Source organism: Melitaea cinxia, chromosome 5 (assembly GCF_905220565.1).
Source record: "Melitaea cinxia chromosome 5, ilMelCinx1.1, whole genome shotgun sequence".
NCBI classification, from domain to species: domain Eukaryota; kingdom Metazoa; phylum Arthropoda; class Insecta; order Lepidoptera; family Nymphalidae; genus Melitaea; species Melitaea cinxia.
In genome coordinates, this window is record NC_059398.1 from 4,828,684 (window position 1) to 4,853,624 (window position 24,941).

General features: G+C 33.4%; 1 protein-coding gene across 4 annotated transcripts; it reads right to left on the reverse strand.

Annotated features, from left to right (window-relative positions):
* Positions 1–1,626: 1,626 nt before the first annotated feature.
* Positions 1,627–24,680, reverse strand: LOC123653441 (calcium-transporting ATPase sarcoplasmic/endoplasmic reticulum type). Of its 4 annotated transcripts, none has more exons than XM_045589438.1 (13): positions 24,579–24,670; positions 23,396–23,540; positions 10,747–10,764; positions 10,094–10,176; positions 9,913–10,017; positions 8,243–9,828; positions 7,809–7,998; positions 6,599–6,746; positions 6,017–6,275; positions 5,282–5,426; positions 4,721–4,930; positions 4,352–4,469; positions 1,627–2,132 (listed from the first exon to the last, which is right to left on the reverse strand). In XM_045589438.1, exons 2-13 carry the CDS (start codon positions 23,511–23,513, stop codon positions 2,104–2,106), a joined length of 3,009 nt encoding a protein of 1,002 aa, XP_045445394.1. In that variant the 5' UTR covers positions 23,514–23,540; positions 24,579–24,670; the 3' UTR covers positions 1,627–2,103. The 4 variants fall into 4 exon arrangements, with proteins under 4 accessions (XP_045445394.1, XP_045445396.1, XP_045445395.1 ...); XM_045589440.1 differs by having other exon boundaries at positions 2,103–2,338; positions 24,579–24,680; XM_045589439.1 differs by lacking the exon at positions 1,627–2,132 and adding an exon at positions 2,763–2,980 and having other exon boundaries at positions 24,579–24,680.
* Between the last annotated feature and the right edge of the window lie 261 nt (positions 24,681–24,941).

Sequence of the window (24,941 nt, forward strand, 5' to 3'; positions counted from 1 at the left end):
ATAGGCTCGATAACAGCAGGAACGTCAATGGTAGTAAGAGCTCTTTTTATGGTATCATTTAGGGAACCATTGTAGGAAACCCTACCTGAACTCTTGTTGCAGGAAAGACTATGTAGTCCGAAAGAACTAATCTCCTTTCCGCACGGACATGAGTGCTCAAATCAAAGTGGACTACTTTTTTATTTAAAAGGTATTTAAGGGCTATTTGGTTAAAAGGTACAGTAAAGAGGTGAAAAGGAAATACTTGCATTTAAATAGGCACGTCAAGGTAAGTAAATACAATAGGGATGCGCAAAAGTTTACTTGGTAGTTGGAAAGGTATAAAAGTTTAAATAGGGATAGTGTTTTTACATTTAATTTTTTACTTCCTTTGACTAGCTTTGTCTTAGACTCAAAAAAATAAATATAAATATACTGTTCGTATGCATAGTGTAGGTATGTAGCAGTATAGCCTTTATTCTTCTACAAAAAATGTCAACCTTTTAGAAACGTTTCTATAATATTAAATTTTATAACAGCCTTTCCTGAACACGCAAGCACTTAAAAATGTTAAAAATAATAAATTATGGGTTGTCTGGCGGAGACCTCTTTTAGAGATAAGTTGGCCCTTGCAAACTTTCTATATTATAATGACTATTGTAAATTGAGAAATATTGTATACTTTGCATACACTTTGTTTCAAGCCCATATGAATATTCTCGTGGAAATTTTTTCGGAAAAAACTAAAAATTTCTACTAAGTATAAATAATAATTCTGAAATTTTTATTTTATAATAATAATAAATAATAAACACTTATAACTCACATTTTCTCTAAGAGGCTTTGAAAAAGTATTATCGAGTCAAAGAAACGTTTTATATGGTTTAATAAGTCAAGATTTGGGAGTCTGCCAGAAGAGTTATTTAGAATTTATTAAACTTTTTGTGGAATTATTGTTGTGCGGCGAAGTGAGTTATGCAAAGATTTTCTGAGTTATTAAAACTTTGCCTGAGAAATTTGTGCGGCTGTTTACAGTTAGATATTAAGAGATTTTTTTTAGTTAAAACATTTTTAAATAGAAAATTTGTGCGGCATTTGAGTGTTCCCCTCTACGAAACTCTTTAGGAAAAGGCAAACGATTGATGCGTTTTGAAGAGAAACACTCTGGTTTCTCTTAATATGTGTACTTCTAACCGTTGCTTCTGTATCGTGTCCTGCGCCCAAAGGTTCTGAAACTGAAAATCTAGAAGACATCGCCCTTTAGCGATAAGATCACCTTTGTATTTTTTTTATACGTATATCTGTATTTCTACATGAAGATTCAATAAATAAATTTGTACCTATAAACTAGTCAATAATTGTCTGGATAGATTTCTTGTTTCTGGAACAGCGTAGTGTCGTTTAAATCTTAGTGTTGAAGGGTGTAAATAAAATTTAGTAGCAGAATCCTCGAGCACGTTGCCGGTGATAATATTAATTTAATTACTACATAAATATATAATATTAACATTGTGTTATTGAAATATACCACTTCTTCAGCAGTGCTACTATATACATCACTTTTACTAAAACGCCCAGAATAAGAGGATATTAATTTAAATTATTTTATTAATATGTGTATCCCCAGATTTAAAAATAAAACATTTGTTCTTTTATAACGATTTATTGTACAAAACAATAATACATTAAAATGTACAGGTATGTTTTAAATTTGGACTCAATTAGGTCCCAAACACTGGATAATATTGTATATCCTTCCCTTACAGACACCATATTGCTCGTCGAGGCGTCAGCACTAATTAGAAATATCGGCTCTATATAAGCAAACTAGATAAAGAGATAAAATATAACAATAAATAATAGCACGCTGTCAACTTAAGTACACATAGTCTATCGCACTGCTTCTGTCGACGGGCACCATGTAGTCTTCAAAGAACAACGTAATAACAAATCGAATAAACCTCCTAAGTAAAGTTATGTATATACACATTATGAACATGTCCTCTCCGGGAGCCCCTAGCGCTGGGAGCCTACAGCGACACGAGCACGCCGAGCAGCGTACTACAGAGACGAGAGCGGTGGAAGTAGCAGAGAGAAGCGGGTGAAACTATGAATCGGTGGCGTTTACCACTTGTCAATGACCACCTCGTTCGCTGCAAAACAACGGTAGCGTTAGTTCGGTGCGCTACAGCGTGGGTCGCGGTCCAAACTTACGAGGTCTTTACGCAGAGTTCACAACCGTGTCGGAGGTACTAAGTGTGTAGTCACTGCGGGATCACAACAAACAATGAGTGTTCATGGAATATGCGTGCGGTGCGCTGCGGCGGGCCCGGCGTCTACACGTTCCACATCGGCTTGGCTGCGGGCAGACAAACGCGTTAGTGCGCGTCGCGGCCGCAGCGGCGCCGTAAGGAATAGTTTTGCAATAGCCTGCGACGGAGCCGATTAGTAATTTTGTCGAAAATAATTTTAAATTCTAATTTATTTCAATCGATGATGACGGTGACCGATCGTCACGTTCTTTCAAAATTTAAAATTTAGATATCTGATATAGAATGTAGCCAATAGCAATTTTGTTTTGAAGCTTGCAAAACTTTGTTTAGTATGTTAGCAGGAAAAGAAAAACCAAAACATGTTAGAGTGCATCAACGAGGAACATGTGACCTGCTGCCGTCATTTAAGTGGACGAGAGTGCAAATTTTAGGACAAATAAATAAAAAAAGAATGAGTAGGTCGAGGAACAGTATAGGGCACTACAATTCATTGTAAGAAAAGAACAACAATTTCAATATTTTAATTAATGTAAAATGTGTATATTTTTGTTATCTGCAACATTTTCATACATAGTTATTTCATAAATAAAATATTCGGAAGAGGTAAGGGAGTCACAACAAATTTTTGAGCATGCCCTCAATTGTGCAGTGTAGAATGTAATATGTTGTTGGTAACAAATTGCCTCGTTTATTAAATAATTTAACTTATTCAAGATTACCACAGATACCTGAAAATACATATATTATAAAATCGTAATGTAATTCATACAAATAATTCACACGGTATTATTTAAAAAAAAAATCATGCAATGCACACATGCAGGACTTTTATTTGAACAATTTTATTATTAAAAACTTACGAATGTCCAGAAATTAACATTTTCTATTATAATATAAAAAAAAAACATTGACAGACTTAGGATTTTCGTAAAGCTAAAACTATAACCCATTACTGAGATGAACTATAAACCGAATCACAAGAAATGGTTACGATATTCTTAAATTTAATCTAAAAATTATCACCAAAACCAATCATGTCATTATTTATCGTTTACTACTTATTTGTAAATATTCTGACTATATTGCTTTACATATTATTTTCAAAAGATACTTATTATAATTATGTTGTAAGCATTTAATGCAATTCAATTCACAATGAGGCTTCAGTTTATAGTCGAGACTATCAACTAAAACTTTTTCTATTCATTTAGCGCATGAAGACACATTCATAAATTTGTTTATATTACATTATTAGTAGTTGCAAAAATACGAAATAGTAGCTTAATGCTAACTGGAAACAGATCGAATCGTCTAAATTAAAATGCGTCAAGGTAGGATTAAGCCAACCATAGGTAAGAGGATAAAGGAAAGTATCCTCTTAACGAGAACAGTTGTCGAAAAAACGACGTCCTAACGATACACTTACAATAAATTACTCTAAGCTAACAATGCACATTACTATATAATGTAAGTTTTTATATAATATGTCTGCCGTCCGGGAGGACGAGGTACTGAGCAGTGTGCGAGTATACATACTACTATAATCTTATCGACGGAGCTCTTTACGAACAACTAATTTATACCAAATTTACCACTGAATGCAAATACACTATCTTATAACTTAGTAAATTCTCGTAAAATAATAAAAATTTGGTGTTTTGATATTTTTGGTCGGAGTCGTCACAGCCGCCGACCTGTTATCGTCGATCGGATATCACGTATACAAAACTAAACGAACACAGTTCGAGACTCCGAGGGTCATACTGTAGAATAAATTATTGTCTCGCACATGCAAAATGCAAACACATGAGCGTCTCCGCGCGGCCAGGCGAGCGACACACTGTTAGAACTGTGGGAGCCGAGCTCATCGTCCGTGGGGGTCCACAGCTGGGCCCCGCCCCACCCGCGCTCTGGTCCCGTCCAGACCGGAGGGTGGGTGGCGCGGAGTCCGATGGGGGGGTATTAGGTGTGAATCAAACGGGGTGGCGAAACGCGGCCGGCTTATAGTGGTCCGTAGATGATGATGCCAAAGAACACGGCCCACATGAGCACGATCCACTGCATGCCGTGGAGCCAGTGCGCGAGGGATTTCCGCTCACCGTCGGAGATCTTGCGAGCGACGAACTTGAGGACCTCGTCCAGCAGCACGACGGGCACCGAGAACTTCATCACCGTCACCCACTCGTCCAGCGACAGCGGCGTCACTTGGAACACGGCCTGCGGACAGAGCGAGGTGTCGGGGTCGTTAGGACGGTCCACTGGGGACTTCGTCAGTTTAAAAAACATGTATATGTCAAAAGAAATAAAAAAAATGCAGTTTAGAACTTTTGTTTCCATATTTTTTGAATTATTTATGTTTAAGACTATTTTAATTTTTACGTTTCCGAGTATTTATTATCACAACCCAAAGACACAAATACATCTTACTCTCTGACGTTTGACAGTGTATAATGAGTCAAGTGACTTACCGAGAGGACCTCTACGTATAGAATGACAAAGTGAAGGGTGAAAGACAGTGCCATAGAGCCGACGAGCCACATGTTGGACCAGGGCGGCATGGTGACGAGCGACTGGTTCTCGGACAAGCTGTTCATAGCGTTCAACATCTCGATGGTTACGAGTACGGAGAGGGCCATTGTCATAGGGTGAGGGTCAGTAAAGATTTTGCAGTCGACGCCCTGAAAAAATGTAAAATACGTCTAATTTTGCAGCCTATTTGATCGTTGATTTCGTGTGTAATAATAAAATCGTATTCTGACATTATTTTTTATAATAGCTGATAAAGACAAAATTATTTTATAAATGTTTGTGCCAAATTTTAATTAACTGCTTAATGATTTGATTTTCCGAAATTTATAGCCTTTTGGTTTCAAAATGAAACAACTGTCCAAAAATTAAGTTTTAACAGCAGTAGATTTGGCTGTATGATGAAAAGGTTTTAAACGCCATTGGGCCTTTAAAATAAATACATAAGAATTTAAAAAAATAAATTAAAAAAAAGATTCAATAAATTTTCAACAACCAATTACCTTGAAATCTTCTTCATTGGTAATGCACTGTAAGTGATGAGTGAGTTGCCAGTAAGTCATCTGAGGTCCATAGGGCGAGTACATGAACCACCAGGACGCGGCTCCGACTGTAGCCATACCAACGTAGCCACCGATAGCCATGTATCTGTTCATAAACGCGTTGCATTTATTAGAATAAAGAATTTTATTAAGTGACCTTTGATTATAATAATAACACAGTCAAATGCCATTGGACTAGTGGTTGAGATACTTAAACAAAAATCGACAAATTCAAATGCAGGTAGGTAATAATAAGTTTGCATAAAGCTGTTGTAGATAAAAATTGTAACATAAATGTTTTTGGAGAAATTTCACATTGTGTTTATTTGCAAACAGCAAAGCTTTCTTAGCGCAACAGTCATAGCCATGGATTGTACCTGTTGCGCGGGTTCGATTCCCGCACATGACAAACATTTGTATTGGCCATACAGGTGTTTGCCATGGTCTGGGTGTTTGTGCAGTCCTTGTGATCTCCCCACCGTGCCTCGGAGAGCATGTTAAGCTTAGTAGTTATTCATAGTAGGGAATATATCCGCCAAGCCGCATTGGAGCAGCATGGTGGATTAAGCTTTGATTCTTCTCCTACATGGGGAAAGAGACCTATGCCTAGTAGTGGGATATTACAGGCTGAAGCAGAAAGCTTTCTTATTAGAAAATTTACATCATACATTTGAAAATCATTTTACTTCTACCAACCTGAAGAATAGCCATCCAGAGATTAGACCCTCATCGGCTTTACGGGGTGGTTTATCCATGATGTCCAAGTCAGGCGGGTTAAAACCAAGAGCAGTGGCGGGGAGACCATCAGTGACCAAGTTGACCCACAGCAGCTGTACAGGGATCAGAGCCTCAGGGAGACCGAGAGCGGCGGTCAAGAAGATAGACACTACTTCACCAATGTTTGAAGAGATGAGATAGCGGATGAACTGCTTCATATTGTTGTAGATGGCACGACCTGAAAACCGGATTGTATTTATAACGTTCTATTTTTGAATTAATTACAAATTTATTTTGGTGTACACTCTGGTCTGTAAAACCTCATTAAATTTTGTATGACTTTATAAAAAAGTTAATGATCGTCGAAATGGAGTTGATTCACTTTTTATAAATACTAAATATCCTTTCCAGTTTTAACCCAGTGGGCATTTATGGACTCTTATTCAACTACATTTTAAAATTAGTCAAAATCAGGTCAATAATTTCAGTTTATATATTACAACATATATATGCTACTCATTTTTTAATTATATGTAAAAATATTTAAAAAAAAAAACCGACCTTCTTCAACTGCGGCAACAATGGATGAGAAGTTATCGTCAGCTAATACCATCTCAGCGGCGGACTTTGCGACGGCGGTTCCTGAACCCATGGCGATACCGATCTCGGCCTTCTTCAGAGCTGGGGCGTCGTTCACACCGTCACCAGTCTGTAATCCAAGCGATTATTTTACTTGCAAGGTTTCTGAAATTACTTTAAATTTTGCTTCTTATCACAAGGGTTTAATATTAGTATTATTTATAGTCTTTAATTTATTTTAAGTTAAAAGTTAAACCATCGATGTTAACAAAAATATTTAATATATCAATTGTTTTTGTTGTTATTAAATAATTAGTTCCATTTTTTTTCAGAAGTAACTAACTGTATAGCGATTATTTATCATTGGCTTACAATTGTAAGCCAATATTATTTTCTATATCATTAGTACAGTATGAACTAGTATAGTAGAAGGCCATTATTGTAAATAGTGAAATGAAGCAAAATAGCTTTATGATTCTTAGTTTTTAGCTTGAGTATAATAACTGAAGTTAAACTAATAAGGTATTTTCGTATTTATAGCAATACTATTTTGCTTTGCCTTTAGAATTTCACTATTGTTATTGTATCTTTCAATTTAGTTATTTCAAAGTGTTATAGTTTATAAACAGCACCAACTGACTAATGTAAACATTTCGAAAAGCATTACTGATACTCTCATTGTAAACACCGAATAACGTTTATACTCTACAATAGTTATGAAGATATTGTTTTTACAACAATAAACAGATCACATCTTAAATTCCCTGTATCAATATTTAGGAGGTATCTGCGTAATATTTCGCGGTCCAATAAATACAGGGCCGTTTTATCAATGGAAATAAGAAGGCGATTTAAGAAAAATTATAATATACTCTTACATATTTGGTACAAACAATTCTATTTTTATGACGGTTATATTTTTCGTAAACAGAAAATAAATTCTTTGATGCCGACTTTCTATAAGATGTATCCATAAAGGAGGGTTTAAATTATATCTACTTATAGAGCCATGAGTGTATAGTGTAGCTGTTAAGGTTGACATGAAACGATGTAAACAGGTGGTGTAAATATTTAATTTGCTAATCGAGTTGTTAATTTTTTATTAGTTATATCTTTAATAAGCTAATGTTTTTTGTAACAACATAATAAATTGCGATGGAAAAATAAATCGTTATATATTATTATTACTTACCATAGCAGAGATTTCGTTCATGCTTTGCAAGTATTCAACGATCTTGGACTTGTGGGCGGGCTCTACGCGGGAGAAGAGACGAGCCTTGGCGCAGGCCGCGCGCTGCTCGGCCACTGGGAGGTCATCGAATTCACGGCCAGAGTATGATTTTCCAGTAGTGTCCTCATCCTCTCCGAACACACCAATGCGCCTGAAATTGTCTCGACACATTATAAATTGTACACAAGTATAAAATGAATTATTGATAAATAAATAAATAACTTTGCCCAAAAAATTAATTTTACAATTGAGATTGAGAATCTAGGGCATTTTATATTTTGGTAAAGATATCATAATGTATACACAAAAATAGCAGCTGAACGAATTGAGAATGCACTATTTTTAGAAACTGATTAATATTATAAAACTTGTAAAAATAAAGGAGTAAAGTTTACCTGCAAATAGCTTCAGCGGTAGCCTTGTTATCACCAGTGATGACAATTACACGGATACCAGCAGCGCGGCAACGAACGATCGAGTCGAATACTTCTTTGCGAGGGGGATCCAACATACCGACGACACCAACGAATGTTAGGTTCACTTCATATGTGTAGAATTTCGTGGAGTCACCGAGGTCCATTTCATCAGGTTTCATGGGGTTATCAGCGGTGGCCAGAGCCAGGCAACGTAGAGTGTCACGGCCGGTACCATATTGACGGGTAAGTTCAAGGATGCGGTTCTTCAGGGTAGAGCTAAGAGGAACTTTAGTGGTTCCGACACGAGCGTGGCTACAACGTTCCAATACACCTTCGGGAGCACCTTTGACGAAAAGTTTAGGACCAGTGCCGAGACGAGAAGGCTTAAGGGGTGTGCAGTAGGTAGACATGGATTTCCTATCACGGGAGAACTCGAGTGTGAATTCCTTCTTCCATTTAGTTTCAATTTCCTGGCGGACAACAATAGCGGCCGAGCGACGGTCAAGACCAGTCTTTGGTACGCCGAAGGGATTCATTTTCTCGGCAAGAACGATAAGAGCGGTTTCAGTGGCCTCACCGACCTTTTCGAAAGCTTGTTTGAATTCGTTGAAGTCAATAGCAGAATCGTTGCACATAACGCAAATAGTACCCAATTCGTGAAGAGCATCGAATTCCGCGGCCTTAACTTTTTGTCCCTTCAAGTAAACATCACCAATAGGTTCATAGGTGGAGCCAGTGATTTCGAATTCAAGAAAGCTGCTGTCACCACCTTCAATTTTCTCAAAGATAAACATACGTGAGACAGACATTTGGTTGGTGGTTAAGGTGCCCGTCTTGTCAGAGCAAATAACGGAAGTACAACCGAGGGTTTCGACTGATGGAAGAGACCTAACGATAGCGTTCTTCTTAGCCATTCTCCTGGTACCGAGAGCGAGACAAGTAGTGATGACTGCGGGTAAACCTTCCGGAATGGCAGCCACAGCCAAAGCTACGGCAATTTTGAAGTAGTATACGGCTCCCTTGATCCAGCTTCCACCATGAGCGGGGTCGTTAAAGTGACCAATGTTGATAGCCCATACGGCAACACAGATAACGGAGATAACCTTAGACAGTTGCTCACCGAACTCATCGAGTTTTTGTTGTAAAGGTGTCTTTATTTCCTCAGTCTCAGACATTTCAGTACGGATTTTACCAATGGCAGTATTGAGACCAGTGCCGATGACGATACCGCGAGCTTTACCGGCGGCGACATTGGTACCAGAGAATAGAATGTTCTTCTTGTCCTGGTTTACAGCGCGAGGGTCAGGAATGGCATCAGTGTGTTTGATTACAGACACAGATTCACCAGTCAAGATAGACTGGTCGATACGGATGGTGGTAGAGTAGATTTTGATCAGGCGGATATCGGCAGGAATCTTGTCTCCGACAGATACCTCGACAATGTCACCTGGTACAATTTCTTTTGCTCTAATTTTCTGTACGCCAGATTTGTCTCCTCTTACCACTTTACCCATTTCGGGTTCGTATTCTTTTAAAGCTTCGATAGCGGATTCTGCATTTCTTTCCTGTCAAATGTTAAAAGTTTAGGTATTGTACGCAAACAAATAAATTATCTTAACAACAGAATGACTAAATAAAAACAATTTTACCTGCCATACTCCTACTACGGCGTTAGCAATAAGAATTAATAAAATAACAAAAGGTTCCACGAATGCCGAGAATGCATCTTCGTGTTCTTCAAATAAAGCTAATACCTGGAAATTTTAACAAAATACATTATTTAACCGTGCGAACGTCACGAAATTATTACATTTTTAATCTGATACTCACGAAAGAAATAATGGCGGCTAACAGCAAAATCTTGACTAAAAGGTCATCGAATTGTTCCAGAACTAACTGCCATATACTCTTACCTATGAATAGAGGAGATTTTTAGACGTATATAAATAAAAGAAAGAATTTTAAGTGGGCTCACGGGATACATGATATTGATTGAAGACAGAACGAAAACCAGGTCGAGATACTGAGACGTTTAGTGTACATTATAAAAGCAGAGTATACAGTAAAAGAGCTCCAAATATTTACGTTATGTTATATGACTTTTCAAAGTCAAAGAATAAAACGTCTCGAAATATAGATTTTTTTAAATGTATATAAAAATACATCAACATCAATAAATAGACTAAAAAGTAACTGAAAAACATCATTATTTAGCCGTGACATACTTTTAACAGAGTAGTAAGATAAAATTATTTTATTGATACAAATGCACTATTTTATTTTAATAGATAATAGAGATGTGAACGTTTGAATGATTACAAAACTAATATTAATGAGCGCAGTTAAAATTTCAGTGTTCCTTTACTTAGTAGGTTGGTTAAAAACCATGAATGAATGTGCTTTTTATATTCAGTTAATCTAATCTCTACTATTAAACGATCACAACAGCGTCTTTCAGAGTCCAAAACAAGTTAGCTTCTTACCTTCCTCTGCAGGCAGTTCTGAAAACGAGAAAAGTACCGTAATTAGAATTTTGAATGAAACATCAAAGGAGTAAATTTAGCAGACGATAAACCAGTCAGAGCATGCATGCTATCTATCTCGGCAGTTACGATCGTACATAAATACACGTACATTGACTAAATATGTTCTTGCTAGGTCGAACACGCGCCGCTAATATTTTGATAAGGAATTAACATCTTTATTATCAAAATGCTAATGACCGTAATCTTTTGTGAAGATTATATTCCGTTTTTTGGCCAAACTATTTTATTTATTATCCTTTTCATTGCAAAATTAGGACGTAGTAAAATATAAATAAAAAAAAAATTTAAACAAAGAATGAGATGAGAGCGCGAGGGATAGATAACATTTCTTAAGGTGTTATTCTTTTGATAAGAAACATAAAACAAAGGAATACATTATCTTGCTTATTATTATTTTGCTAATACCTACTTTACTTTGTGTGACTTGTTATACAGTAGAAGATCCGAACTAGAGACGAACTTCACCCGACTGCTTAATGGATGAAAATTATTTTGTATTTATTTTAGTATATTAGAAAACAATCGCGAAAGGGTTTTCTAAAAGCCTATAGAATATAAAAACATTTGGTTGTCTATTATTTTTATGGCATTCACTTTTGCGATTTATCTTTAACATACTAAAGTAGATATAAAAGTTTTTATCTATTAAGCAGTTGGGTGAAAATCATGTCTAGTTCGGATCTTAGAGTAGTAGGGTTGTCACTATGTTATTTTCTTGTTATGCTTAAAATACATAGTTAATATAATACAGAAAAAATTAACGCGTTTAAAAAAAAAAAAAAAAACAAAATAAAAAAATATTACATTCAAGTACGCTTGAAAAGTACTTTTGAATCGTCATTTACAAGTTAAAACTATATTCGTAAATTAACAAATTAAATATTACTTAAAGTCAAGTTATCAAGGGCTACATATGGATTGTAGATTCTGCACAGAAGAATCGGCAAGAAACTCCGCTGTTACTTTACTACATAAAATTGTAAATACATTTGTGACTCATTCTAAATTTGTATTGCTGTGGAACCATCACATTGGTCGACATTTTGACCAATGTTGTCGTTACACATGTTTACTAATGGGGCGACGTATTAACCTGTCCACAAACCTTCTTATGTAAGTGTTTATCTTGTATATAATTTATAAGGATACGTACGCAGATCGAACTTATTCAAAGGTAAAGAAATAAGTTATTGACGACAACCCTATTGCGTAGCGTAGTATAGCGTAGAGCAATGTTTACGGCAACAGAACAATAAATAAGTTATTTTTGCATTCTCATTAAGACATTAGTTAATATTTAGACTAAATAAACAGAGTACTTTGTAATCGTTTGTAGTCTGGAATACGTTATTGATCTCTAAATTTGTGAATGTAATCAGACGTGTTGTAACTCAATCGTATTGACTATTTGTTACGCTGTTCGACTGGCCGAGATTAATGTAAGTAATTAGTCAACTTATCAAAATCGCCGCGTCAGCTTCACGTAGGTTTATATAATTTTACAACGATTATCGAAGACATTCCGCTAAAGCGGCAGTTTTAACGATCCGCACTTCCTTGATCAGTACGTCTACCATGAGTTTCCAGAGACGATACACGTTAGCGAGTGTAGTAGAAAATTTGTATGGCAAGTTGAGCAGCGCCTCTACCGGATACTATCATTACTATATTTGGTACCATAAGTTTTCTCAGGACAGTTAAGTTAACTACACTCGTAAATGTCATTCTAGAGCGCCGATATTTTCATACAATTCGCTACCATGAGTAACATATTTGACAGATGTCACCCTGTTTAACGTTACTATTATAGTTGCGTCGCTCACTTGAAAAAATCGTGCAAGAAGTTTATAATTATTAGGTTTATATACTATTTAATTGCATTATATTTGGTAGAACATAGCCCCGTTCCTAAAACACAATTTACGATATAATAATATTATTTTCTATATTCAATTTACGAAATAATATAATAATATAATACAAATTATACAATTTATTTATAAAATTATGATCACGATTTACGTAAATAAAGAAAGAGATAAATAACCATAACACTTAAATAAACACTTACTTTTTCATATAATCCACCATAAGTTCGAACTGGGAAGCATTAGTTCTCATTTTTTATATTTTGTTGTTTTAGAATTATTGTATAACAATTAAACAATATGATTGTTTCACAAGTGTTTGTCAACAACTTAAGTTAGACATTTAAACTGACGGAATAAATTGAAAAAATTTAGAAATTCTTGAGCTCGCATGAATACACTGTAATATGCTGCTTTGCATTTTTGTCGGATTATTTTAAACTTCGTTTAGACCTCACTTCATTCGAAAGTCATCATGTTTACTCTTTCTTTTTTCTATACGGAAGAAAGAGATAAAGATATTAGTAACTAATACCAATATAACGGATTTACAACTATAAGTCTTATCGAGTGCTCGATAGACTCTATAGTGAAATTTAGAAATACTCATAATAGGTATGGTATAGATAACTATTTCTGTTGCGTTTCTACGTTTACTACTATAGTTATGTCATGTGCGCTTGTAACAAAAACTCATGGTAGACGTACTGCCCACGTCGCGCGCGGGACGTGCCGCACTTATTAAAGTGTCACATAATTCCTAAGTATAAAACGTCCCGAGCCAATGGCACGTTTCATTAATTTAACTATACAATTGATAATTAAGTTATTGTTAGGTAGAGGCACACAATATTAAATTGAAAGTTTTTGCAAAACCTGTATTGAATGATAGGTATTTTTTTTTAGTAATCATTGATTAGAACGTAAAATTGGTATTGTTAGATTTTTTGAACCCTGTATAAATTTTAAAGTTATTTAATGCAACAAAAATATATTTTAATGAAAACAGACTAAAAATTTACTCAATGATGGACTTTATGATTTGTTGCTGGTATGAACGCAAAAAAAATATATCGAAGTTAGGATAATATATGTATGTATAAATAACAATAGAGACATTAATTATTAGATATTATATGCCATGTTATTATTATTATGTTGTAAATTTCCTAACTATCAAGTATAAATGAATATTATTTTTAATTCACTGAAACAAGCTCATAGCAAAGAAATAAAAATAATTAATAGTAACATTTTAGAATGTTCCTTAGATTTATTTCAATGCGATTAAAATAATAATTTATCATTCCTGTTATATAATTTGGCAAACATTCAAATAAAGAGAGCAGTGATGTCAAAATTACCGGCATTATTTAATTTTAATGTATGGTAGCAATCTATTTCCAAGTGTTGAAAACGTATACATTTAAATGCTTTCATAAATATGTATTTCAAAGAGAGATTTCAGAAAAAAATATCAAAATGTAGCGGATAAATAAAGCCCACGCCTCCCAAGTAAATGTGTAAAACATTAAAAAAAAAAAAACATACGTACAAAATAAGACACTACTTATATAATTAACTAATTTATTTGAAAAAGTGACTGCAAGAATTGTGGTTTCTAGTGGTATGCCATATAATATCGGTAGGTCATAAATGTCAACGTCGAAAACATTCAAAATTATTACGACGTCATTACTGATGAAAATTGTTTATTGAATAACTAAATGAAATAACGAAAAGGAAGGTTTCGCGCGAACAGCGTCTGCTCCTCTCGTAGACGCAAGATACCAACGTAAGACTGTCTAAAATAAACCGGGCAGTGGCGCTTATCTTTATTTCAGTCACTAGGCACTCTGATCTCACCGCATCACGCGTCAGCATTAGCTTTTCTAAGCGCCACACAGATTAGGCCGCTCGTGACTTCAGATGCACCGAGCCTACTAGCACGGAGTATATTCATAATACGCAGATTAATGATTCAATCGATTTACTCCACACGATCAATTGTTTAGTTCACCTAAAGACGTCATTATTATTAAGATCTTTGTGCTAATAACATAAATGATGCACGTGGGTAATGTGCGCGTATTGCACGTTTACGTACATTGCAGTGTATTAAGTCACTGAATCATATCTTTAAAATCTGTTTCTTATCAGAAATTAAACCATACGCTACCTAGTAACGCTAATTTAGTAAGATTTCTCATTTTACTATATATATAGTGAAGCATTGTTATTGGCAATACTTAAGACTTGAAACGAATAATCAATTGTTATTTGCTTATTAATTTCAGACACTATTCCATAAGCAGACAATAGGATTAAAGTATAAGTTACTGTTAAGGAGCCTTATTTTCTAACGGCGTAACATTATACATACAACATTTAGTACAGTCTCACTTAACGAAGATAAATTATTATAAATAATCTAATAAAGTTATGGCAGGATGTTTCTTTGATCGGTGATTTATTTATCAAAGAAATTTTGGTACAAAAGCATTATAAGCGCACTTAGAGCGATGTACGAGAAACACATGGCTTAATATAATGTCCGTTTTGGAGATTAAAAATGACTGTTGTGATTAATTTTACGAGAGTTAACTAAAATAAAACCGACCGAGAAAAATCCGACGTAATACAACTCGGGTAGACAAAAATATTGTCAAGTGTTGTCAATGTGTTATCAAAGATTACTCAAAAAGTAGTCATTAGATTTCGATATAAATTTTTTATACGGGACTACAAGACAAGCATCACCTTTCGTTTAAAACGAGAATCATCCAAATCGATACACCCACGAAAGTTATGCGGTATAAAACAACCTAGCTCGACGAAAAAAATAGTCAAGTAAATTCGCATTATTAGATAAAACTCGAAAAGTTCAATTAAAATTAGATCAATGACAAGCACCGTCCGATTAAAAAAAACATCATCAAAATAGGTCAAAACAAGCAAAAAGTTTTGAGGTAACATACATAAAATAAATCGCAATTACAGCCGTTTTGGACAAAATTAATCTTATACATAAAATTCTCGTGTCACTATGTTAATTATAATACTCCTCCGAAACGGGTGGACAGATTTTTATGAAATTTTGTGTGCATATCGGGTAGGTCTGAGAATCGGCCAACATCTATTTTTCATACAATAAGTTATAGGGGTTAGGGGGGGGGGGGGGTTAATAATATATATGGCAAAACAACGTTTGCGGGGTCAGCTAGTTTTATTATAACTGCGGTATGTGTGAGATATAAGTGTATTCAAAAATATTTTGAAGGCAATATTTCACTTTTTATCTGTAGTTTAAGTTAAGTTAATTAAAAAAAAAAAACAACAACAAACCTGTGTTGTTGAAGTGAGAGTTAATTTGTAAAAATTCAGATGAATAAAATATACATTGCTATTATGGGAACCAATTATGAATTCATTATGATGCTTTCGAGTATCAAACGCATTTAAATACAGTTATTGTTATTTTTGTAACCATAGAAATTAACATGTTCTAAATTTCTCTCTCTATCTAATACACTGATTGAGCTTCATTTGATTGAAAGACACGTATTTAATAAACGACCCAGAAATTCAGAATTATTCTTATTTCCAAGTTTGTTAACTAATTGGCGAGAATTTCTACAGAAATTCTTCATTCGAAATACAACGTCTGATGCCTTTTTTACATCGTCACTTTTTATCGTGCTAGTTGCATCAAATATAATGTTTACAAAACTTAGCTTTTAGATAGCTTGGATATAGAAAGTCGTAGTTTTTGGATTACAGATTCAAAATAGTTTTGTGTAGTACACTACACAAATAACAGTAACTTGCAAAGTCACGATATTTTTCTAACGGTAACGGTAAACAAAATAAATCATGTAAACATTAAAGGACTATAGCATCAAAGGCGCTATAAATTCATTAACAAAGCATTATTTGTGTAAGAATCTATTTCGGTTGGAAGTTTTCCGTATTGTGACCGATTTCAAAGTGAAGTGACGTGTAGTTTGTATGAGATTATTTTACTGAGGCAAATTATTATTATCGTTCAACAAAATGAGGCCGCAAAATAAACAATAGCCTCTACTTTTCGGTTACATAGACATACTTATACCTAGATTCTGATTCAAGATGGTCTTATACTTAAGCTCCACTATTTTTCCTTTCTTTGCTTCTGTATTTTATTATTAGATATTTTTTAAAATATAGTCCTTTTAAGTATCATGTGATGAAGCTTTAACTAGTTTTTGTATTTACAACATATAACAAGTTATTATTATGCACGTCTCTTTGTAGCAATTCTTGTACGTTTAAAAGATACAGGAAATCTAGTAGAGTAATGAACATTTTGTGTAATCGTTTTTTTTTTCTTTACTTAAGGAGTTGTATTCCATAAGGACTACGCAACTCCATAGAAACATCAAACATGCTTAATACAAGAAAATTAATGAAGTCGCCGTCTCATACCAATGTTTACAATCTTGTATAATAGTTTAGCCGGTTCTGAGAGAGGATAAGTCAAAAGTGAATTACAACCTCTAAGTTTTTTAAAATTTTGGGTAGCATATTATTTCGGACACATTCCACCATGATGTGAACTGCATTTTTAATGATGCCGCATTCGGTACATAATGAAGATGGTACCTTTTTCATCAGGTAAACAAACTTATTAAGTGGAATGTGACCGGACGGAAGCTAAGTGCTGTGGTTAACGTATTCCTACGCAGGTTACACTCATCAACCCTTGTTGTCCTCCAAGGATCATTCCGCATGGTTTTGCATCATATGCCCCTATCCACTAATCGCTCATCCAAATAAATTTTCCACATATAAAAACAGTATATTCTAATTAGATGTAAAAAATCACAGAAAGATATAAAGTTTTTATTGCGATTTTGTATAAAGTTACTATAGAATACGCACTTATTGTAGTTAAAAGTATAATTATTTATCAAATTAATAAATATATACTCCATTCTTCTAGCTTCAACACTTTCTGTAATTCAACATAAATTTTCTTTTCTCATTTTACCCTCTGAAGGGTCGATTTTTTAAAACATATCTCTGGTAAAGGTATCTGGTAAAAACGTATTAACTAATCGGTCAGGACAAATTGTTTTATAAATACAGATAACCTTGTTTTTATTTATCTATCCGAACTTGTGATGTTTATGATAGCAAAATATTTTAGACATAAAAACTCGTATGGGTATATACAGAAATTAAGCGAACAGCGGTACGGACCAAGGTCTAATGCAAATATATTTAGTTAACTGTGTTATCACAATTATCCACTTGGAACCAAGCTTATCGTATATTAAACAGTATTTTGCATCGGCACGCTCCAAGCGTGCTCTGATAATAATAGACAATAGAAAATTTAACATAAAATTTATCTTGATCGTTTATCACTATTAAAAAATTATTAATAAAATACATTTTAATGTATTGTAACAAATAAATAAAAATTAGAATATTGTACTTATTATTATTAGAATATTGTAATTATTTTACTATTGTAGTTATATATCCTTGTTATTCACTATCGTAAATACGAACAATAAAACTACCAAATATAACAGAATTACCTAAATACACCTGTAATGCATAAATGTATCCTTTATATTATAAACGTTTCAATTATTCGACAGTGTAATTCAACTCTACCAAGATACTAAGGAATTTAAAAGAACTAGGTATACCTATGTATGGCATCTGTTTTTTAGTGTATCATTTGCCTACCAAAAGGATTTCATAATTTATTCCTTAATGACATCATGTGTTTGTTTGTGCCAAATTTTAACTACTTTTGACGGGTAGAATTGTAGGAAACTGGTTATAACAGTAGACAAGACTAACTGATCATATGGGATTCTTTTGGTAGGTACTTGGATATGAAAGTCTTATTAGCAGTATATGCCTTAGTTTTTCTACTTAAAAATATATTAAATATATTTTTAGATGTTACTTTACCAAGATGTTGATAGACAATTTATGCATTTGCGAGAAATATTCACAAAATGTATTTGAGAAAAAATTTAGAAGCGCAAACAAAACATTTTAAACAAATCGGTCATCAGCACTCATTGTTTTGAGATCAAATATTCTATTTAATGAAACAACTTTTTTCGGATTTTATCGCGGTTTATTATTAAATTTTATTTCAATTGCTGTAAAGTATCCGAAACGTCGGGAATCAAAAGTTAATAATAAACCGCGATAAAATCCGAAAAAAGTTGTTTCATTAAATGAGTCAAATATTCTAATTTGAATCATTCGGAATCGCGTTTAAATCCAGACGGAAATAACCTTTTATAAAAAAAGAGCCTTATTTATAAAGAACGATTGTTCCGACTACAAGGCTAATGACCTTCTACAATTCTAAATATCTAGCTAGGTGTATGAAGACATGTTAAATTGTTTACGTTTATCAAAGCCCGTGATAACGGTCGAATATATTTATTTGCATACCATTTTTAAAATATTTCTTTTATGAAATTACGTTATACGTTCTAATATAAACTAAGATAAATAAAATCTTTTGTTCGTGTATGAAGGATACATTTTATATCTTTATAACGCGTTTGCATATTTACTTTTAAGTCTTCTAATAGTTCTTAAAACTCTGACATAGTTTACCTATAAAAAAGGTACGTTGGAATAATTACGTCAAAAGGAGTAAAGTAAATATTAAATATATATTAAATATTATCCAAACAGGTAAAACAAAGCGGCTATAATTATAACTAGGGTTGACACGATCGTTATCACGCATGAAATGCTTTCTGGTGGCCGATGGGCTGCTCGCGTGTGCGCACCATTGCCAACGATGTTCACCGAACACAAGGGATGTTGGTAGAATCAGACTAAAAATAACAAGCTGATGTATGAGTGAATTTTTTATTCAACAATCCACAATCTATACTAATATGACAAAGAAATAAGATAGGTAAATCGGAAACTCATGAATTTTTTCACCCTAATGAAAGAGACATTCAGAACGGTCTAAAACAACTCACTGAAAATGATCTTTGAGGAACTTATTAGACACACGGGTAAAACCACGAGTGACGCCTATTATCAAGAAAGTTCTACGTTTTCAGATAAATCTTTGTATTACATCGTGTCTTTAACATTCTATTTTAATATGACAACATAAAAGTACTTCAAATTAACTGTTATTTCAGATTTTGCTCATTACAACTATAATCACCACCGTTTATTAGTATAGCAATGTCGTTTGTGATAACGATTTTTTTAAATAAGCTTTATGATTTCAAATGCCTAATCAGAATGGGACTAATTTATCACAATATAATTGTGTTTGCTGGCAAACGAAAAAAAACCTACTTCAGTTACATTTATAAAAGATTACTCCAAAAGTTGTATTCAGATCTCGATGAAATTTAAATGTGACCACATGATAAACATCGGCTTTCGATTAAATTAAAAATCATCAAAATCGGTACACCCAGTAAAAAGTTATGCGGATTTTCGAGAGTTTCCCTCGATTTCTCTAGGATCCCATCATCAGATCCTGGTTTTCTTATCATGGTACCAAACAAGGGATATCTCCTTTCCAACAAAAAAAAAAAATTATCAAAATCGGTTCATAAACAACGGAGTCATCCCCGAACGTATGTTAATTAATATATTCACCGTACCTACCGTACCGTACCGTACCGTATATATATACGGTCGAATTGAGTAACCTCCTCCTTTTTTGAAGTCGGTTAAAAACAGCGAAGATTTTACTGACGTCAGCTAATGGGTTAAGTGACGTAATAGTAAAATGGTGTTAGGGATCAGAAACTAATAACCTGATTTATAATATAGAACATTATCTAGTTAATATATTATTAAAAAAATTTGCGAAAAAAAACATATCCAGATTTTCTACTTTAACCTTTTTTTTTAGCATAGCTCAATTAGAATTTTGTTTAAGGGCTTTAAACTTAAAACTTCAAAGATGAATGTGATACAAATAAAAACACGAAGATGATTCATGATTTACATTTTAACTGCGTAACAAATTGTATAATATATAATAACACAATTTGAAGAATCAGCGTAATTAAAAAAAAAAACAAAAAAACAAAGGACAGTCAATGGTTCTTAGTATTAAAGTCGGTAAGCAAAATGTAACGGTTAATCTATCGTAATGCTTTTAGCGTCAGTTAAAAGTACATAACCAGTTTTGCTGCTCCATTGAGTGATTCAGCTTATATCAAATCTTAGCTCTTTATACTGGATTTTTATTACGAAGCATTGTCATGGTGAATTTTGTAAGGCTATTGACAATTCTTTTTGAATATTTCTTTAATGAAGTATTTGCGCTTTTTGAAATACGCGACACAAATATTTTGTTACATTTCATTTGAAAAATTACATAATAAATCACACTCATTACATTCTAAAATCTTTGACACTACAGGTAGAAAACTGACATCAGCAATCCATCCTTTTTTTTTTTTAAACTTGATATAATTGTAATATTTCTTTTAATATTTTAATATATACACGATACTGGTTAATTGATCGTACAGCATAATAATAATGCTTTAATATTTATTCAAATATTATGGATTAATAATCTGCTAATTAATATTTATGTACTATTTTAAGTCTATGACTGACATTGATTAGTTTAAACAACTAAAAAATTGCATAAGATCATTTTATTTTACTTATATGATTTTAAATTAATTGTGGAAAAAATTAATAAATTCTGAAAAATTTGGTGATTATAAATTAATTTTGAAATTGTTTCCGAGTATTTTCAGACCACTGACTACAAATTATATCTTTACTCGCAGTTGTTGAGAGCGACACATATAACTTATTTCTTGAATTAATAATAACGCTTCTATATTGATATCATTACAGCCTATACAGTCCACTTCTGGACATAGGCCTCCACAAGTTTACGCCAAAAATAACGTGAACTCATGTGTTTTGCCCATAGTCACCACGCTGGGCAGGCGGGTTGGTGACCGCAGTACTGGCTTTGTCGCACCGAAGACGCTGCTGCCCGTCTTCGGCCTGTGTATTTCAAAGCCAGCAGTTGGATGGTTATCCCGCCATCGGTCGGCTTCTTAAGTTCCAAGGTGGTTGTGGAACCTTGTTATCCCTTAGTCGCCTCTTACGACACCCACAGGAAGAGAGGGGGTGGCTAAATTCTTTAGTGCCGTAGCCACACAGATCTATATTGATAATAGCTTCTATATTAATAGTTCTGTTATTAATTGAAAAATATTGAGATTATTTTTATATAAATCTTTGATTCTCTTAGGCGGCATTCATAAAATACGTGAGATGTTTAAGGGGGGAGGGTTCGAGTCAAATCTCATCTAATCTTACGTTGGAGAGGGGGGGTCTCGGCAAATATCACACATTTTTTTTTCTGATTAAAAAGTATTATTTTAGTATTCTATTGTTAAATTTTTATTACAGTTACTCTTACGCAAGAAACCCACATTTTAAAAAATTTCATGAGGTTGGGGTATGGGGGAGGTTGAATAAAATCTCACGACATCTCACCAGGGGGGAAGGGAGTGCCAGAAATTTTAAAAAACACCTCACTAAATTTATGGACACCCCCTTAGTTTCTTTTCATATTTTGTTCTTGCCATTTCTTAGCTTGATTAAGAATGTTGTCATAATAAAACATTAGGTTGTACTTTCATGGATCAGGGCAATAAGTAAATGTTAGCAACATTTGTGACCGGTATATAATAAAATTCAATGCATATGAATCTGCGGGGATAATGTAATTTTGTGTAAAACTATAACAATAGTTGTTTCTATTTAACTATTTAAAAAACAATTTCATAATCAATGCATTATTTATTGAATATTTTAATTTACAAATTTAGTTTTTCAAAAAAAAAAAAAAAAATTTTTTTTGTAAAATGTATACCATCATTGAAGGCAATGTATTAGTTTCAATTTCTTGAGTTAATATTTGAAATTTCATATTTTTATTTTGTTTTAATTTAAGAACTTTTGTTTATCAAATAAATTATTTATTTATGTATTCATATTAAGGACATTAAAATTAAATATTGAACAAAAGAAATGACAAAATTGGTTAATATAAAGAATCATTTTCATTGTATACATGCAGAGAGATCAGCTTCTTTTTATAAGATAATTTTTAAATTAGTGTAGCTCTTTTGATGTTTTTCTTTTTGGGTTTTCCATATCTTAGAAAAAATCATGCCAGAAAACAGTTATATATTATAAAATGGAGAACTTTCACATTAGAGAGAAGACTTAGTTTATTTTCTTTGTTAGTGTTTAGTTCTTTACAGAAATTGTGACAAATATGAAGTTCAATTAAAAAAGATTATAAATAAATAAATAATAAATAAATAAGTTAAGTTATATTAATTTAAAAGGTTTTTAATTCTTTGTTGTATGAAATACAACATTAATAATTTTATTCAAACTAGGTATATGTTTAATATAAATCAAAATTCCTATATATACATAGCTGTTAAATCTATTTATTTTTGTTATAAACATTGAATCAGGGCATGACCATAATAACTTGAAGTCCATAATTATTTATTTGTCTAAAAAGTATTATATTGTAATCATTTCTTGTATCTCAATACTACAATCCTTAGGTATATTTTTTATTGTATTTGCTTATTAAAGAAAATATTGCATTAGCTCTGAATGGTTTATCATTTTAGTAAAAATGCACTATTACTTACCATTTGGCCCATATTTGTCCTGATTTCTTTTGACTTGGTCTGGACTAAGCCCTTTGTCTGGGTCTGCACCAAAATATCCTAAGACTTCTTCCACGGATTTCGTGTGAGCGTCCTCCATGGTGGAATTTCTACGTTGCCGTCAGTTCTAGAAGTCAATACAGAATATAGGTTAGAAAATGACAAGTCATCATCAATAGCTTGACGCTTTAGGAGATAGTTACATATTATATTAATGAAAATATTTAGTATTAGTCACGGCCTTTTTGAAAGTCTGATCGAATCATTATTATTAAGTATTATTGTAATCAATCTACGTATAATCATCATTTCATTAACGTGAAGGTAACCTCGCAATGTTATTTTTTGTAGAATTATTGTAACAACTAAGCGTAATATTTTATTCAATAGTGAATAAGACGTTATGAGTACTTATTTCAGTGACAGAAACTAGAGGTTCATTAAAGATAGTCAAAAACGAATTTACGAATGATGATAACTACTTATTTCCTACATTAAGCCCCTTTTCATCGGACAGCTATACACTCACCAAGAACTTTTTCATACATGAGCAGATAATGTCTTAATAAATGTTTCACTTAACATAAATAGTCTGACTTTATACTCTCGAAGTTATAACTAAACTTTGTACTAAGCTAATACTTTTTCTCGTAAATATCATAAACTACACCAACACGTCTCCAATCGAGCCGTCATTTTTTCCCAGACTGACGTAAAAAAAGGATTCGATCATAACGCCATCTGGTCTCCAGGTTCAAAAACTAATGTTATCAAATGTAAATCTTTTTAATGCATACTTTTTGTTTACTCCATAAATAAATCATCAGTATAGTTTAATAATCATATTTTTGATAGAAAAATTGTCAGAACTATATTTTAATAGTCAAATAAGTCAAATATAATTTATGGTTGTGAACAAATGTGGTGCATTTCTATAGGTTGAAATTGTACCACGTGACGCGGTGCTATTTTTATGCACTAGGCGCCTAGAAAGTGCGGTATTTTTAAAATTAGGAAATAGATACTATAATATTCTTCGCGTTATGTAACACTTTATCACAATAATATTTTTCACAATCCTCTAGGCAACTTATAAACACTTAATTTCACAGTTAATACTACTACACTTGGACTTAATCCGTTTTTACAGATATTAGGAACTTACTGAAATATTTAATTCGACAGCGTCGGGAAGGAAAGAAGAAATAAAAGTGACGCGGGAGATGTTTTCCCGCCGCGCCCCGAGTAGCAACTCCCGGGCAAAGAGCGACGATTTTAGAGCGGCGCGGGTGCGGCGGAGGGACATCGACGGAGATTTCTTTAATTATTTTGGCAACAGTACTAGATGGCACAGTCAAGTCTCTTTCCAGGGTTGTATGTCGCGCGGCAGCCGTCGTCGACCGTCCTATGTTGATCTTTTTATAGCGGCCACAGCCCGGGTCGAGCTCCCGGTACATTTGGAATGTGTGGTTTTTTGACTTATCATTAAAAGTTAAATTACAATTTTTTTTACCTGTCATATAATGAT